We start from the raw sequence: 16,783 nt of genomic DNA on the forward strand, positions 1-16,783 counted from the left end.
ATAAAAATAATGATAACAGTGATAAGATTAAATAATATAACGTGAGAAAAAAAATTAAACGCACTGTACTAGAATTCACCGTCCATCCAAAAGGAACTAAGAATCAGTCAAATAAATGGGTTGAATTAGTAATCACTCGGAATTAATAAATAAAAATAAAAAATCAAGATTAAAATTAATGGTTGAATCTATTTTTATAAAAATTTTAATATTTTCTATTAATTTATTTTATCATTGTTGGTTGAATAAGGATAGAAATTTACGGTTGAACATCGAATAAAGAATTAGTGATCTGATCAATACAATGTAAAAAATTGTAGTAACTTGAACTCAATCGAATTTTATTTTTGTGATTTGATTTATATTTAATTTTTTTTATGATGTAAAAATAAATATTTTATATTTATAATAGTGAAAATAAATTAAATGGTATTTGTTAGAATGAGTTAACGTAGTTTTTAAACCCTAAACCCAATTTCAGTTCAAGCAATACAAATGTTTAATGGTATTTGCTCAAGAGAAGCTGAACATTCACCATACATAGATTGGGAATATGGAAGTTGAAAGAGTAATCAAATGGATCTAATTATGAAAATGGTGAACCTAATTTCTTCTTCCTGCTCCAATTGCAGAAACCGAAAGGGTCGTCTCGGCTTTTGGGGTACGCGGAATCTACTTTCGTGGTAACCTCACACATGTTTTGTGTCGTCTCATGCGATGAAGAGTTGAAGACGGGTACAACGTCCGGTGTAGAAGAAGAATCTATATAACGGAGGTCGCAGTGGCGGCTAAATTAAGAACTTAGATGCGAACTGGACCGATGATAGGGTCAAGAGAGGAACTGCTATCATTATGTTTCAGAGAGAGGTTTGCGAATTGGGAATCAAGATCTCTACTGCTAGAGCATTGATGGCTAGACGACGACTGCTGTTGATTTTGCTGCTGGTACATAACTCGTAACCGACCGATCTCCCTCTCCAATACCTCCTGCTCAACTGAGAAGAAACATGGATGCATAATTCAGCCTTTATTCAATAAATTTTGATTCTAATCAATTAAAACAATTACAGTTCATAGCAACATAGATCGATGATGGGCCATTAGCCACATTGACCTTTTTCTATCATGCTTTTGGAAGATCTAATACATTGTTAAGAGAACCTGCTATGTCGATATGATAAGTTTTTTTTAATCACCCAACTATAAAAAGTTAAAAAATATCACCCATCTATTCGAATTTTTCTTTTTCGGTCACCAGCCATAGGAAGGTAACTTGACAGCTTTTAAAATTAACATAGTAACAAATTTAACTTCTCAACATTTATATACTATGTGAATTTAGTCACGATTTTAAAAAATTTAACTCTTAACGTTTACACATTGTGTAGCTTGGTCTACTTTTTTTTAAAATATTTTTCTTTATGTCATTCACTTAAAAAGTAAACCAAAAAAAAAACCAAATTTATCAAAAATATACTAAAAATGAAAACACTAGGAAGTCCAAGATAATATTTTTTATCTTTTCTCATTCTTTTAAAATTAACCCTCGATATCACAAATAAAAGTAAAACTGCAAAAAGAAAAAAAAACAAATTATATAGTGTATAAATATTGAGGGTTAATTGGTGATAAAAAAAAACAAAAGTGAATAATTGGGTGACCATTTGTAACTTTTCATAGATGGTGATTAAAAAAGAAATTTACTATTAATTGAATAACTACCAATGTAGTTCAACTTATAATATTCATGTCCGACACACATATATGACGCATATCCAAACATGGATATGGGGCTACAACCCTCCAAAGGCACTCCAAATATAAGGAAAAGCCCAAGGGACATCTACTCATATCCAACGCTCATACCTGAGTCCCATTTGTGCTCTCGAGGAAGGGGGAAAATCAAATTTTCCAAGCATAGAACAAAACCAAAAGAATATGACATGGACCCCCCCCCCCCTTTAACATGAAGAGAAAACTAGTAAAAGTGGCTCAAACTATCTGAAAAATGAACTCTCCGGTGATTTTTCAGATCAAAGTTTCTACTCCCTGGATTTATCACACCTCTCGTATTGCCAATTCATACAGGTCGAAAATATGGAGTATATACAAATAATTAGAAGGTAAAAAGAAAAAAAAAAGTGAAAAGTGATACATATTTCGTAATGCAGAAAAAAAAAATCTAATCATAGCTTTAGAAGTCATGGGTTCGATGCTTACGATATTTGATAGCTTGTTCTTGAGCTAAACTCTCTAAACGTTGCTTAAGAGCTTTGTTCTCCATGCTAAGAATAAGATTCTGCTGGTTGAGAAATTCGAGCTCAGCTGAAACTTCAGACCCTTCTGCCTGTTATTTAAGAACCACATTTCATACTTCCATATTGAGGCATATACCGATCCATAACTTCTAAGTCAATTTCAAATGTAAATAAATGTTTAAAATTTCGATTTGCACAAACTCTTGCCTGCAAGGCTTGTACATTTCTTTCGAGCTCAGCTATGTACTGGAGTTTACGCCCCCTTGAGCGTTGAGCAAACTGCCTGGATAAGACAATAACAAAAGTACTGTAATCAAACATAAGAAAACATAATACGTATTACTGTTATGCTTCCATAAGTATCTATGCATGAAAAACCTGCTAACAGACAATACAAAAGCAGGCTCATATACCTTGATCCTGTATATGCATGAAAAAAAATAGTAGCACAATAGCCAACTAGTGTTATTCATTGAGCTCGTAAAATGTAACTTTTAAATGATATTTGATAACAGTGTGAGATTCGGCTCAAAGTAAGCACAAGCAGGGAACAAAAAATAGCACAGAGGCCCTTGTAACCAGGAGAACACTGTAGGTTGCTTTACTGTAATTGTAATGTAATTCAATTGTGAAACAATAAAATGGCAACTCACTGCTTCGCACGTTTTGATTCAGTGTCAGATGAAGAAGACTTAGTGTGAGAATTATCCTTTTTCTCGGAAGAACCTTTTGCATCAGGAGATGCAGATTCAGCAGAATCTTTTTTCTCACTTGCTGTTGATGGCGGAGCCTCCGGTTCTTCCAGTGTACATGATGATCCTAAACCTTGGATAAACGTGCTTTCTCTAAGAGAAGGTGAATCCCATGCCCTATTTTTTTGCTTTACCAAGTTTACATTGGCATGGAAAGAGTTAACCCGAGCATCTTTCTGATTGTGATGATCAAAGTCCTGATGTGTCCAAGAAGGTGAGGAAATCATACTTTTATATCTGCATTCATCCTGAGCTCCGTAATCTAGGTTAGGTGCATTGGATACATCAATGAATGCAAAAGAATCACTAGATGAACGTCGATGACAGCCTTTGTACATAGGAGTCTCTGGCTCGTTAAGGAGATCGTCAAGCCAAGAAGGTTGTTCCTCTATCAGATGACTTTCAGAGGAAGTACGCTGGTGGTACGTACTTCCCACTCTAGACTTTTGAATCACTTTTGATCCAATTACATTGTTCGGGATATAATCGGTATGCACAGGGGAGGCTATAGGAAAAGGACTTTTAGGAGGAAGCAAAGCGTGTTTTCCGGCAAACATCAAATTTCTTATATTTGTTGACCCCTTCGAATTCGCCATGACCAAGGACAACCAGTTCCTGCAAAGTAACATATAAGAGAGACTGATCTAAACATCAAAATATCCATGTTCGATGCACAATATATGCGTAACAACGAGACATTCCGGTAAATATTCACGAAAACAAACCAAAAGATCACACAAGAACATTAAAAAAAAAATTCATGAATTATACATTGCATACATATTTCAACTTATCGAGCAATCACCGACTAGAGTATCAAAGCGAACACCGTAGTTACCAAAATCGACATCCCCCATGACCATGACCAATTCGAGCATCAATAACTATACATCCCCTAGTGTTGCAATCACTAAATCTTAGGTAACAACAACATTTTTTTTAAGTAATCTAACTTAGTTTTCAATTTCATTTGAGAAAAAATGGGAAAAAAATGCAAAGCAAAATCTCTCAAAAATCCAATTTCTGGCACCATTTTTCTATCTAAAAATACTAAAAACAACATTAAAGAACCCTAGATAATTTTTTTTCTGAATAATTAAAAAGTATAAATAAATATTAAAATCTCCTAAGCTAACAAAGGAATAGAATAGTGAAAACCCAAGAACTGGAAACTGTGATTTCTTACTATTTTCCACATTTTCTCAATACCCAAAAGAAATCTAAGATTAAAAAAAAAAAAGCAGCTCATGAAATTAAAAAGGGAAAAAATCATAAGCATTGAAGATTGGGTATTTAAATATATCAAATAATTTATTTATTTTTTAAATTAAAGCTTACCTTTAGTGGATTGAAGAACTTGAGATCTCGAAAAAACAATGCTTTAGTGTTTCTTATGTTTTTTTTTTTCCTGAATCTCTGCGTCTCTATGACTATTTTTCTGAGTTGAAAATCTAGAGGTAGGAAGGGACTGAACTGAAAAAAAATATAAAATATGAAAAGGGAAAAATGTTTTTTTTACAATTTAACCCCTCTAAAATACAGTTTTTATATATTTACTCAAGTCAATTTCTAGTTTTTTTTTTCTTATAACAAGTTGTTTATTAATAAGAGTTATTTTAAATTGGTTCTTAAACTTCAAAACATTCTAATTATATCTTTAAACTATCGATGTTATATCAATAAGATCCTTTCGTTATTAAAACAGTTAATTTAACCATTATATGACACGTCAAATCTTAAATAGATAAATTTAAAATAAAAATGTTAAAGAAATAGAACGTTGCCTCGTAACTTTTAAAAGTTAAAAAGTAAAAATAAAAAAATAATATAATGAGTGAATGATAAAGCTTCTATAAAAGCTTTGAAAACCTCAAAACTAAAAATTTTAAAACATTCGTTTTTGAGATATTCATTTTTTTTTAATTATTTTTAAATCATATCACATAAGATTCGATGTGTCATTTAAAGTTTAATTAATGTTTTTAGTAACAAAAATATCTAATTGATATAACTTTGATACTTTAAGGATATAATTATAATAATTTAAAGACTAAAGACTAATTTAGAATAAAATAAAAATTTGGGGATGTTTGGTGCAATTAACTCTATTTTATATTTACATTTTTATCTTTTTTCTCATTTTAGAAAAGCCGGGTTTGAGTGGAACATTCTTAATATGTGAAAAATTGAATATAGTTATTTATTAATAATAAAACGGGTTAATTCATTTTTGGGTCTTGAACTTGGCAATAATTTTCATATTAGGGCTATTTTTTTCATGTTAGTCTCTGAACTTATTAGTTGTTCTTACATTGGGGCCTGAAATAGACAATTATTCTCACATTGGAGCCTAAATTCTTTTTTCCAGGTTAATCCATGAACTAGACATTTGTTCCTACATTGAAGCTTGAACGTTTTCTTGTCCGATTTTTTTAAAAGAGGTATCAGGGACTAACTTGAACAAAAAATTTCAAACTCTAATGTTGAAATAATTGTCAAGTTCAAGGACTAATTTGGATTCAAAAACTCCAAACACTAATGTGAGAATAATTGCCAAGTCTAAACCCCAATGTAAAAATAATTGCCAAGTCTAAGTCCCAAATAGTATATTAACCCTAATAAAAAAATCAAATCTCAACTAATTTTTTTTTAAAAATTGATAAACTATCAAAATAGTCACTTTTGTTTGCTTCAGGTTACATTTTAGTCACTTAAATTTGAAATGTTACGTTTTAGTCACTCCAGTTAATTGCCATTAACAGTGTAACGTTAAGCTGACATGATACGTTAAATCATCATTTCAAATAAAAATTTTAAGTTAAACTATACAATTGATCCCTATATTTTTTTCGTTTTGAGTAATTTGTTTTTTTCTTTTATATTTTTTAACTTTCTTTTCTTTTTTCTATTCTCTTCTGTTTCTCCCTCTATTTTCCTCCCTTCTCCATTTCTTTTAACATAGTTTTTCTATGTTTTTCATTTATTAAAACTAGTCCCTATACTTTTATTATTTTGAACAAATTGTATAATTTAACCTAAAATTTTCATTTGAAATGATGATTTAACATGCCACATCAGCTTACCGCTGCACTGTTAACGGTTCAGTGACTAAAATGTTACAACACAATAACATAAGTGACTAAAACGTAATGTTTCAACCATAAGTGATTAAAATGTAACTTAATACAAATAAAAGTGACTATTTTAAGAATTTACCCAAAAAAATTATTTAAAAATGGCGGCTGCATGCAGAATATCTCGTTTACATAGTTTATTTCCCAAAAAGGGAGGAAAGTGGATTGGATTGCATTTAGTTAATGCGGTGCAAGTTGTTGGCTGAAATCATTATTATAACTATAAACCACTTAATTCCACTAACTAATTTCATCCTAAATCTCAAAATATATCATACGCATCGTATCAATCAAGTGTCATTAAATACTAACTTAAATATAATAAGATATATATTTAGTATATATTGATTAAATTATAAATAAATTTGTACCCTAAACAAGATACGTAACAAAAAAAAGTCTTCTCAACTTTTATCGACACTATTCTTTCTTTTTTAATATGGCAAATTTATAAAATGCTGGAAGAGTACGTGTGTTTTGTTTTAGTATCGCCATGTTCATTTTCAATTCATGTTTGGGATTCAAAACTCTTTCTCTTAACAATATTGTTTCCAAAGTTATATCTCGTGATCTCTTGAGAGTAACTATTGCACCTAACACTAATCGATTTGCTCAATGTGTTTTGAATATATTAAATATCAAATCTAAAATAGTATTTATTGCATAAATTAATAGTTAACGTGAGAAAAGAATTTAATCATATTGTGAAGATTCAATTAGAACATTTCAAAGTTTAAGGATAAATTTTGAAATTAAGGTGGTAATTTGGGTCTAATTATAATTATTGATTACTAATAAAATGGTAAGTAAATTACATTAGTAGTCATCTAATTATGAAAAGTTACAAAATGATCACTCAACTATTTATTAGTTACCCAATTATCTTGAAATTTTTAGCGTTTTTATTTTCATATTAACCAAATGATAATAAAAAAACACTCAAAATTAAATAGTTTAATAATCGTTTTGTAGCTTTTCATGGTTAAGTGATAAAAAAAACATTTACAATTCAGTGATCATTTTATAATAACATTTCTTAATTAGACGATAAAAAGTGACCTCTACCATAATTAACCCCAAAATACTAAGCTCCAATTCTCAACAAGAGGTGGAAGAAAGTACATCAATAAACAAAGACAACCAAACTCCACAAACAGACAACATCATCATACAGGTTTAGTTCATAAACATGACATTAATTAAATGCATAAAGAAAATATTAATTAATAATCAAAATATAAGTTTATTTTAAATTTCCATATTTTAATGGACTGAAAATTGGTATTTATCATAGATATCTATAAGGATGGAAACATTCATGTATATATTCATGCACATATATAAAGAAAAATGTGACCTTCAGTTTTCATAGATTTAAAGCATGTATCAGAGAATTTGGTTAATTGGCCTTTGATTTCTGTACATACTTCAATTATATCCCATTGATGGGGCACAACTATGGTGAAAAGCACATTCATAGTTGATGATGAAGGATCAGTTTTAAGAACCAATCAGCTTCTTCCATCTGGCATATCCTAGGATCAGAAGGAAAATCAGCACACACCCGACTGTAATACCTCCCACAAAGATTTCAAATATCCCCTCCTTGTTGTTCCATGTAAAAGGGATGTTCATGCCGAACCATCCAGCTACTAATGTCTCGACGGCTATGGCAAACGATGCGATGGTCAACGTCAATTGGAGTTGAATGAGTTCGTTTCGTTGGTTGTCAAGTTGGATGTTAACGTAGTCTTCTGTGTCATCGATGTATTCGCGGACCTGTGAATCCAACAGAAGAAATGGTAATCAAATCAATGAGATGAAAGTCGATACATTGGTTCTGAATAATACAAACAGAGATGCTCACAGATAATATCTTGTTTCGCGTCCCGTCCAGTTGCATGAAATATGCCTCGAGCAACATCTCTAGATCCTCGACATCGTCGTCATCTAAATTGTGGCTGCTCACCAAACTTGCACTCCTGTTTGAACTAAGTCGAGGTAGACGAGGCGAAATAGTAGTGATGCTATTTGAGGCTGCACCTCCCGACAAAGCCTCCAATTGCTGATTTTGGATCCACTTTCTTGTCAAATACAAATTTGACATATCTTCATTGTCATCCAACAAATGTTCAATTTCATCCCTCACCTAACATTTTAACAGGTAATAGTTAATGTTTCACATATAAAATATATTGAATATTTGTAAATGATGCATCTTTTAGATGTATCATGTAATTGGGCTTCCATCCCTTCAAGGACACGCACAAACGGGCACCGAAACAGTTAGGATGTTGAAAGAAATAACATGCATCAAAAATACCTTCTGTACACGTGCAAGAAGACGAGTGAGATTGCTTTTCAAACTCCTAACATGTTCCAGATTCTTGGTACTGACATTTCGAGCCAGTTCATCCAACACAGGGTAAGCATCCGTCTCCAGTTCTGCCACACTTTTGTCCAGAAACGAGCAGACAACCTCTAAAGCTATCTCCAGAACCTGAAACTCAAATGGAAGCTCACACTGCAAACCCTCCATGGCTTCTGGAACTGGTAACCACCGTCCGCCAGTTGAAACATGAGTTTCACTATCATTAACATCCGCTGCGCCTGCTCCTTGTGTCTTATATGCACTTTTATGAGGAAGTTGTAGTCTTAGTTGATCCACGAATTGAAGCACCTCCTGTTGTAGAGGGTCCAGTATAAGAACTTCTTCAGCTGTAACTATTGCCTTTATAAACTCTAAATTCACAACCAAGGCTTTCTCCCTGGCTGAAAATGATAATGATGAGTAAACAAAGAATCCGATATTCTAGATTGTTTGATACATATATCAGGATAATGAAACAGACCATGGTACAAAACAGACTGAAATAAGAAAAAATGGAATAGACTCTCAAGTGTATAAAACTGAACCATAATTCACACCCTTCCTCTTTTGAGAGCAGACAAAACTACAAAAGGAACACAGCAACGAGCAGAATACTCATGCTAGGTTATCACAACTAAGTATTTGCTGGCATCACTTGCAAAAAGATCTCCAATCACATAGGTTTTAACTGCTAAGCAACTCATATGATTAAGAATGGTGGGGTCATGTAATACCTAACATAGGATTTCTTTTTCTAATTGAGATCCACCTAAACACAATATTCAGCTTACCGTCACGAGCATAATTAATAACCAAAGCAAACTAAACCTTTAATTATTACCTGATAACCTAAAACATTCAGTCTCTTCCCATTGTAAAATCCAATTAAAATTCAACAATTACCAAAGAGTAACAATATATATCCAAGAGTCGGCAAGAAACCAAGAACAATAGGAATCCTCTTAATCAACATGCAAGATCGATAGTCAAGAAACTGCTTTGCTTATCAAATCCATAACTAATATCAGTATCTAGGGTTTGGCTAGAAGCTGTGGGTGAGAGTGTCGAGTACACGTATGTCTCTGACACAGCTATGTTCATTTTTTCTTTTCTAAATTTTTCCGTATATTTGGAAGGTCCTTGAAGTGTCATATGCCCATATTTAGCAAAAATGTGTAGTGTAGAACAGAGGGACTTCAAGCAAACTTTGGAATGGCACTCATTTCCAACCAAAAGGTTGAGCATTTTTATATAGTTCTGGGCTATACCCAAAAAAACCTGCACCTTAGCAGCATACGCAATTCCACTCTAAATTCACAGTTCTTTTGCATTTCCTAGTTTACACTCCTACTTACAAGCTAATAGTACCCTGAATCCTCAGTATTTAAAGAAATGAACAATATGTCAGCCGAACCCTAAAATCAAAATCTGAAGTCAGAAAAAGGCTAACTGTAATCACTCTAAATCCATTGAAAGCAATTTCACAGAAGAATTTCAAAGAGAATAGTAGCTTAAACATACCAAGAATCGTTGATGAGTGAGAGAAGACAGGGCCAAGAATCCTCAAATCCCTAGCAGGAATCGAAGCCCTCTTAATTATCGTACTCTTATCATATTCCACCAGCTCCGATACCCCCATCGCGTCGAATCTCATCCACAGCCTTGCTCCCGCCGCCTTCTTCTTCCCCTTCCCCGCCGCCACCACCCCACCACCACCACCTCCTCCACCAATCAAGTTACCAGTGCTAGGAGGCGGAGGCGAAGATGAAGAAGCGACGGCCCCAGCAGTCGGTATCGGCTTTGGCGATTGAGGTACCGCCGTAGATTTCGGACGGCGGCGCCTAATAGAAGGGCGCCGGAACGAGAAGGGGCCTTTTCCCATTGAAAACTTTGATCACTTACAAAATCTTTTTTCTTTTCTTTGGATCAAGTGAACATGGAAGTTAGTTCAAAGCTTGAAGTTTCTGTTTCGATCTTTTGGCTTCTCCCTTCCCTTTCCGATTCCGATTCCGATTCCGATTCCGATTCCGATTCTTCTTCTTCTTCCATAAACTAATGAATTTCACTCTTTAATTTAATTATTAATTCAGGTAGGGATTAAGGTGGGGAAGAAAGATTCTTGCATTGTCGAAAATACATGTTCTTATAATCTCACGCTGCCCCCACCTTTGCGTGGACGGCTATAATATTATAAAAGTAAGATTGATGCTTTTTGACATTTTTGAATTTGGTGGCTTTAGTTAAAACCCCAATAATAATAGTAGTAGTTAGACGTGATATCAGTTTAGCTTTGTTTTTCTTTTCAAAAAATGATTTTTTTTTTTACTTTTAAAGTTATTTTCGCTTCATGAATACTTATAAAAATTATAAATTAAATAAAAATAATTTTGTATTATGAACTGAACCGAATAGATTTTTGTACTAATTAAACCAAATCAAATTCAATAAAATGGAACCAAGTAGACATTGGTTTCTTTTCCTAAGACCGCTAATTCTCGGTTTCATCAATCAATCAATTTTTTTGTTTTGTTCCGGACTGGTGTACCAGTTGGTTCCTAGTCCGATCCGGTTTCCACGATCTTTGACAGAAACAATACTTCAATATGCATATAATTAAACTGTTAGTGAAGCCAAAAGAAAGGGGGGAAAAACATATGCTGAATTCTTTGTGAAGTTCCTTTATCCCCTAACAAAATGTGCAGATACTTTAGCCATTTTGAGTTCTTACAGACGGGACACACGTATATGCAGAAGGGGTGAAGGACAAAAAAGTATAACCAAAGAGTACTATTTTTTTAACTGGTTTTTTCAGCATTCTAAATCAGGCTTCGATTACATTTTGTGTCAAAATAGAAATGAGGCAAATAGAAAAAGCAAAATCGCATGGAAACCCACAAATACCAACTCCCCCTTACCCTCAAACCCTGTGATTTCTCATCTCTAGGATTTTGCTAGGTCTTGACCCATACCCCCCTCCTGGCTGGAAGTTTCATCTCATCATCATTTATTGCCTCAGACGACAAATAAAAATGCTCACAGAAGCGCTGATGGTTATACTTTCAAACATTTTAAGGATTTAGTCGCACTTGATGTTTCTGTAGATCCTCCTTACAAACAGATTAGAACCGAGATAACCAACGGCTCCTGCATTTTGAAAAGGAAACGATAAAAGAACCCACATTATTATGTAGGAACAACAGATGCCATAAACTCCAATACTGACTGGCAAGGAACAAAAGGAAAATAAACAACACTCAAACAAAAATGAGAGAGAATGCTTATTTGGTATGAGCACATAAAGAAGGCAGGATAACCATATATTTATGGATACGATAGATATTTATATGTTCCAAAACTCACCACAGAGAATTCCCAAACCAAGACAAAACATCAAAGTATAGCCGAAGTAGAAGCTGGTCTGGAAGAAGCCTGACATCTTGGTTTTCACATGGTAGTAGTAGACGGAGTACAAATAGACATAGATTGCAGTTGAGGCAGCAGAGAAGAATGATGTCCACTGCCAATGGTAGTTCTCAGCATTTAGCAGGAAATATGTTCCCACGATTGTCACACAAATGGTCACAATGATTAGAATCAAGAAGACTAACAGCATAAAGCCATAGACATAATAAACCTGCAAAATGCAGAGATTTATTGAGTCTGAAATTACTAAAATACGGATGCACAATCTCCATGTCAGAAAAGAAATGAAGACCATGTTCTAGTATTCATCAGCATATATGTATTTAAAAAGGAAGCAACACTTAGTTATAGTCTATACAGCATACGAAAGAGCGAAAGATTGCCTAACCAGATTTTCATTCACCATCAAGCAAATAAAAAACATAGGGAAAAGAACATTACCTTGTAATTCCAGAAGGATGTGAAGACAAAATACATTTCAATGAATATGCTGCCAAATGGCAGAAGTCCTCCCATCATAGAGACCACAGAGGGTGTAAGATACCACTTCTTTTCCGGAATTGGGCGAGGAATGGTCTTCACACGGCATGGATTATTTGGAGCACCACTCCAATTTCTTCCAACAACTGTACCAAGAAGGGCCAAGGGGAATGAAATGAAAGCCCAAATCACAAAAACAACCACCATTGTACCAAAAGGAATTGCTGCTAGAGATCCATAAAATATGGCGATTGTGTTCAAGATGAAACCAATCCCAAAGCACATAAATGGGAACAGAGATGCTGTAAGGATCATAGCCTTTATCCAATTTTTACCTGAAAAAAAAATCCAACTTTTTTGAATGAGAGATCCATGAGTAGAGGAACAAATGCAAGCAAGAAAGGATAAGTGATCAAGCACATACCCCCATTGCGTGAGTACATTCCACCACTTACATAACCAGAAATGAATGATGTAAAAGCATAACACAGAATAAAAGTTGTGACAATTGCTCCTCTCCTGAACCAAGTGATCAATACATAATTGTTAGTACTCAAAAAGATGAAAGTTGAAATGCCAACACCAAAGAACAATATGGTTCATAGCAAGAACTAAAACAAGGAGAAAGATAAATCATTTGGTCAAACTTGAATATGGCAAACAGAAAAAGGCTCATAAAAAAAAGTCATCATACAAAGGGATTTTACACGTGGGTGAATTTTTTTCTCTTTTTTATTTATCTTTTAAAAGTAAAATGTACTAGAATAAAGTTGGTAGTTTTTCCATGTAAGGTCCCTTTTTCCTAATGGATGGTTATTTGGTTTTTTTTTTTTTAAGTAAAAGAAGGCATTAATACTTTTAATTTCATATTTATCAAAATAAATTTATTTAGTTTTTTAGTCAATTCTCAAACTAAGTTGGTGTTGCCAACTCTTGGATTTTAACTCACTATAGCTTCTCAACATACCCGACATACAACGTTCCCACAATTGCCAATAAGATGACAAGGAGAACAAGCATCGCTAGCTGAGCACCTGTGCCAACAACAGCAGAAAGCAGGGCCAAATAGCGAGGAGGTCGGAAAACATCACCATGAACGAGTTTCCAACCAGATTCTTCACTCACATCCCTTTCCTGAGAGCATATAGATGAAATAGCAAGCAAAACATGAATTTTCGAACAACAAAACTTTCCTTAAAGAAGAGGAAAAAAGAAAAGGTCCAGGTATTATCACCAAGCTTTCCAGATCATCATCTTCCCGAGCATACTTTGCATAGTCATTTCTCAGAGTTCGCATCAAGATCATTGACACCAAACCAGTGAGGAAGATAACCATCATGAATGAATTGAAAACAGAGAACCAATGAATCTGCATATTGCAACATGTATTTAGAGCTATCAGAAAATTAAACGAAAACAGAACAACCTAATGGGAGGCTTATGAAAATAAATGTTGTTGCATAATAGATAACTAAAAAAGAATCCACTGAAGTAGAAAGTTTTCACCAATAGTGATACTTACTTGGTGCTCAAAGAAAGGATAGTCCAAATAAACATCGAAGCGACGAGCAAAAGTGACATTAGTTTGAAGCCATTTGACAGAGTATGTCAAGTCCAATACTCGCCCTGCTTCCAGTGGTTTTGGACTCTCTTGAGTGAGATTGACATGAATAATCTGCGAGATTGGAGCGTGGTCACTAAAAATAGCAGATTCAAAAATAAGGAATGGAAGTCGTCTGTATGTCAGGAACCACAAACCTGGTCCTTATTGTATTTAATAACAATATTCTTATGAGTGTAGAGGACATGCTTGCCATTATCACTGTTCTTATCAGGATGCAGCTCACCAACAAAGCCTAAAAAGTTAAAAAAGAAAAAGATAAATTATTCAGTAACAAGCAATAAGGATTAATAAACCAGATAAAAGAAAAATGAAGTAGACTATGCATACCCCATAAAGGCAGATCATCTGAACTTTCAGCATCGTTAAGAGCACAAACATGGCAAAAACAGAAAAGCAAGGAAGATAGTAAGTGCTCCTACAAAGTAAGCCATATAGATAAAATGATACCTAAATCCAGCAAACATCCATTCAATGCCAAAAGAATTCAAAGCTTTCAGATCCTGAGATCTTCAGTACTCGTCCAAGCTGTCAAATATCAGTATCTTTGTAGCTCTACTTATGCACACTTACTATTTTTATATAAAAGAATGAAAAGCTAAACATACCCATAAAGAATTCAAACCAATAACTGTTTTCAATAGCATCCTTGAACTGTCTGACCTTCGCTTCATCAAGTTCCAATTGGCAAATAGTACTTTTGTCAACATTCTCTGTTGAAGAATAAAAAAAGGAGCAGAAGAAGGAATATAAGTCAAACATATGGAAATAATTACTAAAGGAATTACAGCAATTGAATAAATTCTAACAATGAAAAAACACATACTTTGGAACTTTATATCGATTTGGCTATCAATTAGTTCATTTCCACCAAGGACCTCACCAAGACCACCCCACTTGTGAGAAGGGTTGGTACCCGGATGACAAAATGGAAGGCTGTAATAGTTGTATGTTTCTTGTGGATTGTTGTATGGACCAACTTTATTCACCCATAGGGTAACTGGGTCATCTGATTGATACTGAAAGGAAAACCAATGCAAGAGTTGGTAAGAGTTACGCATAGCCATTGAAAAAGAGAAATGCAAGACAAATATTAAAAAAATCTAAATATCAAACCAACATTGAAAGAACAAATATAAACTTAAGTTCTCATTGGGAATAAATCTTATTTAAATGCAAAGAAACACACAGGATAGATTGACGTAACATTGATCTTGAGAAGGATTGACAGCATTCAAAAAGATACTTTGAGAAAGCCTATTAAGCCTAGATCCCAAAAAACTCAAATAAATGAAATTAAAATACTCAGTTTACCAATCACCAATACTAATACATATGAACAAACATATACTGGTAAGAATATTTGCCAGGCAACTGATTTCTAGCTGATAAGTCAGTTCAACAAGGAATGTACAGATAAGTTTTGTCACATCTAACCAAGCCATACTGCTTATATTGATAATTCAATTCAAGACTGAAGATCAAATTTCTTGGTCAAGGTGAACAATTGTTGACTCAATATCAATTATCAGAAATCGTATAAACAAATTTTCAATCTACACTCCAAAGCATTCAAGGAATGCATGACCTTATACCTAGTCAAGAAGGCTCATCTTGCAACCCTGCCATGAAGAGAGAGAGAGAAGGAAAAGGTTTCAAATGTTAATTCTTCCGCATCATTCTGAGACACTTTACAAGTTATAATATACTTAATACTAAATGTTTGTCTTACTATGGCAAAGGGTAGGACATGATTTATGCAAATGCAAATACATTCTCAAGTTCCCACAAGAATTCTGCCAGTTAACTGAACTCTTCCAAGCATATCTAATCAAACCCATCAGATCCAATAGAAAACCAATGTTAAAAAGAATAGTGTAACAATTAATCCACCAAATAAAAAGTTGAAAAATGCTAATATCTACATTTAAACATGAACAATTGGTCTTAGACAAAACATCCCCATGCCAGCTTCGCTACAATTTGATTTACCTCAAAACTAAACTACCTAACTTGAACGAGAAAAAAGATACACTTAATCCTCTATATCAACCTCTCGACCATCCATAGACAATTTGCATTAAGATTTGTATAATAAATTCCAAAAACGACACGTATATCACGAATAACCTAAACGAGGAAATGATACAACTCGAGCGTGTATACCAATCTTTACATCACATACATAGACATGCACGTAAACGATATAAACCATTTCATAGATAAATTTACATCAAGAGCTCATCCATCAGAGATCCACATCTTACACCTGATAATTACAACATAGTAACAAAAAATTCCACACGTAAATCATGAATTTCCACAAATCAAAGGCAACAATTAAACCTAACCATAAAAGAAGAAAAAATTTAAGAAGGAAAAAAGTTTGCAGATAGGGTTAGAGGGGGGAAATAGAGGTTATTTACCTTGTGATCTGACTCGGAAGCGAGAGCGGGAGAGAGGAAGAGGAAAAGGAAGGCGAAGAGAGAGAAAGATCGGACGGCGGAGAAGACGGAGGAAGACATAGCCGACGATGGTCGGATCTGCAGGTCCGGTGCACTACGCTGATGAGTTTCTCTCCCCTTTTTTCTTGTTTGTTTTTTTTTTTATCTTTGTTAAAGATTTGGGAGAGAGTTGTCTTTTTTTTTTATTTTATTTGTAAACTTTTTTTTTACATGAACAAGCTCTCTTCTTCTCTTCTAGTTTCTAGATCGGTGACATTTGACTTAGAGATGTTCTCACAT

At 33.9% G+C, this 16,783-nt stretch overlaps 3 protein-coding genes across 3 annotated transcripts; all 3 read right to left on the reverse strand.

Annotated features, from left to right (window-relative positions):
- Nucleotides 1–521: 521 nt before the first annotated feature.
- LOC121215975 (uncharacterized protein At4g06598) lies at nucleotides 522–4,504 on the reverse strand. The gene is made up of 5 exons (XM_041090970.1): nucleotides 4,349–4,504; nucleotides 2,912–3,625; nucleotides 2,466–2,541; nucleotides 2,221–2,347; nucleotides 522–995 (listed from the first exon to the last, which is right to left on the reverse strand). Exons 2-5 carry the CDS (start codon nucleotides 3,604–3,606, stop codon nucleotides 802–804), a joined length of 1,092 nt encoding a protein of 363 aa, XP_040946904.1. The 5' UTR covers nucleotides 3,607–3,625; nucleotides 4,349–4,504; the 3' UTR covers nucleotides 522–801.
- A 2,981-nt stretch (nucleotides 4,505–7,485) lies between these two features.
- Nucleotides 7,486–10,761, reverse strand: LOC121215977 (magnesium transporter MRS2-4). The gene is made up of 4 exons (XM_041090972.1): nucleotides 10,037–10,761; nucleotides 8,468–8,916; nucleotides 8,012–8,293; nucleotides 7,486–7,923 (listed from the first exon to the last, which is right to left on the reverse strand). The coding sequence occupies exons 1-4, from the start codon at nucleotides 10,395–10,397 to the stop codon at nucleotides 7,645–7,647; spliced, it is 1,371 nt and encodes a 456-aa protein (XP_040946906.1). The 5' UTR covers nucleotides 10,398–10,761; the 3' UTR covers nucleotides 7,486–7,644.
- Nucleotides 10,762–11,170: 409 nt separating this feature from the next.
- On the reverse strand, nucleotides 11,171–16,783 carry LOC121215976 (transmembrane 9 superfamily member 1). The gene is made up of 12 exons (XM_041090971.1): nucleotides 16,466–16,783; nucleotides 14,866–15,058; nucleotides 14,648–14,752; nucleotides 14,370–14,387; nucleotides 14,177–14,274; nucleotides 13,941–14,093; nucleotides 13,653–13,787; nucleotides 13,386–13,552; nucleotides 12,843–12,937; nucleotides 12,380–12,753; nucleotides 11,876–12,149; nucleotides 11,171–11,659 (listed from the first exon to the last, which is right to left on the reverse strand). Exons 1-12 carry the CDS (start codon nucleotides 16,562–16,564, stop codon nucleotides 11,592–11,594), a joined length of 1,779 nt encoding a protein of 592 aa, XP_040946905.1. The 5' UTR covers nucleotides 16,565–16,783; the 3' UTR covers nucleotides 11,171–11,591.

This window comes from Gossypium hirsutum, chromosome D04 (genome assembly GCF_007990345.1).
Source record: "Gossypium hirsutum isolate 1008001.06 chromosome D04, Gossypium_hirsutum_v2.1, whole genome shotgun sequence".
Lineage (NCBI taxonomy): Eukaryota > Viridiplantae > Streptophyta > Magnoliopsida > Malvales > Malvaceae > Gossypium > Gossypium hirsutum.

What these genes read in the sequence shown, in the direction of transcription:
- LOC121215975 (XM_041090970.1), bottom strand. Translation starts at nt 3,606, where the DNA reads ATGGCGAATTCGAAGGGGTCAACAAATATAAGAAATTTGATGTTTGCC. An exon ending in GAATCAAAACGTGCGAAGCA is followed by an intron (nt 2,542 to 2,911) that starts GTGAGTTGCCAT and finishes TGTCTTATCCAG; the next exon opens with GCAGTTTGCTCAACGCTCAA. An exon ending in GAAATGTACAAGCCTTGCAG is followed by an intron (nt 2,348 to 2,465) that starts GCAAGAGTTTGT and finishes CTTAAATAACAG; the next exon opens with GCAGAAGGGTCTGAAGTTTC.
- LOC121215977 (XM_041090972.1), bottom strand. Translation starts at nt 10,397, where the DNA reads ATGGGAAAAGGCCCCTTCTCGTTCCGGCGCCCTTCTATTAGGCGCCGC. An exon ending in TCACTCATCAACGATTCTTG is followed by an intron (nt 8,917 to 10,036) that starts GTATGTTTAAGC and finishes TATCATTTTCAG; the next exon opens with CCAGGGAGAAAGCCTTGGTT. An exon ending in TTCTTGCACGTGTACAGAAG is followed by an intron (nt 8,294 to 8,467) that starts GTATTTTTGATG and finishes TTAAAATGTTAG; the next exon opens with GTGAGGGATGAAATTGAACA.
- LOC121215976 (XM_041090971.1), bottom strand. Translation starts at nt 16,564, where the DNA reads ATGTCTTCCTCCGTCTTCTCCGCCGTCCGATCTTTCTCTCTCTTCGCC. An exon ending in CTTCCGAGTCAGATCACAAG is followed by an intron (nt 15,059 to 16,465) that starts GTAAATAACCTC and finishes TTTTCCTTTCAG; the next exon opens with TATCAATCAGATGACCCAGT. An exon ending in AATCGATATAAAGTTCCAAA is followed by an intron (nt 14,753 to 14,865) that starts GTATGTGTTTTT and finishes ATTCTTCAACAG; the next exon opens with AGAATGTTGACAAAAGTACT.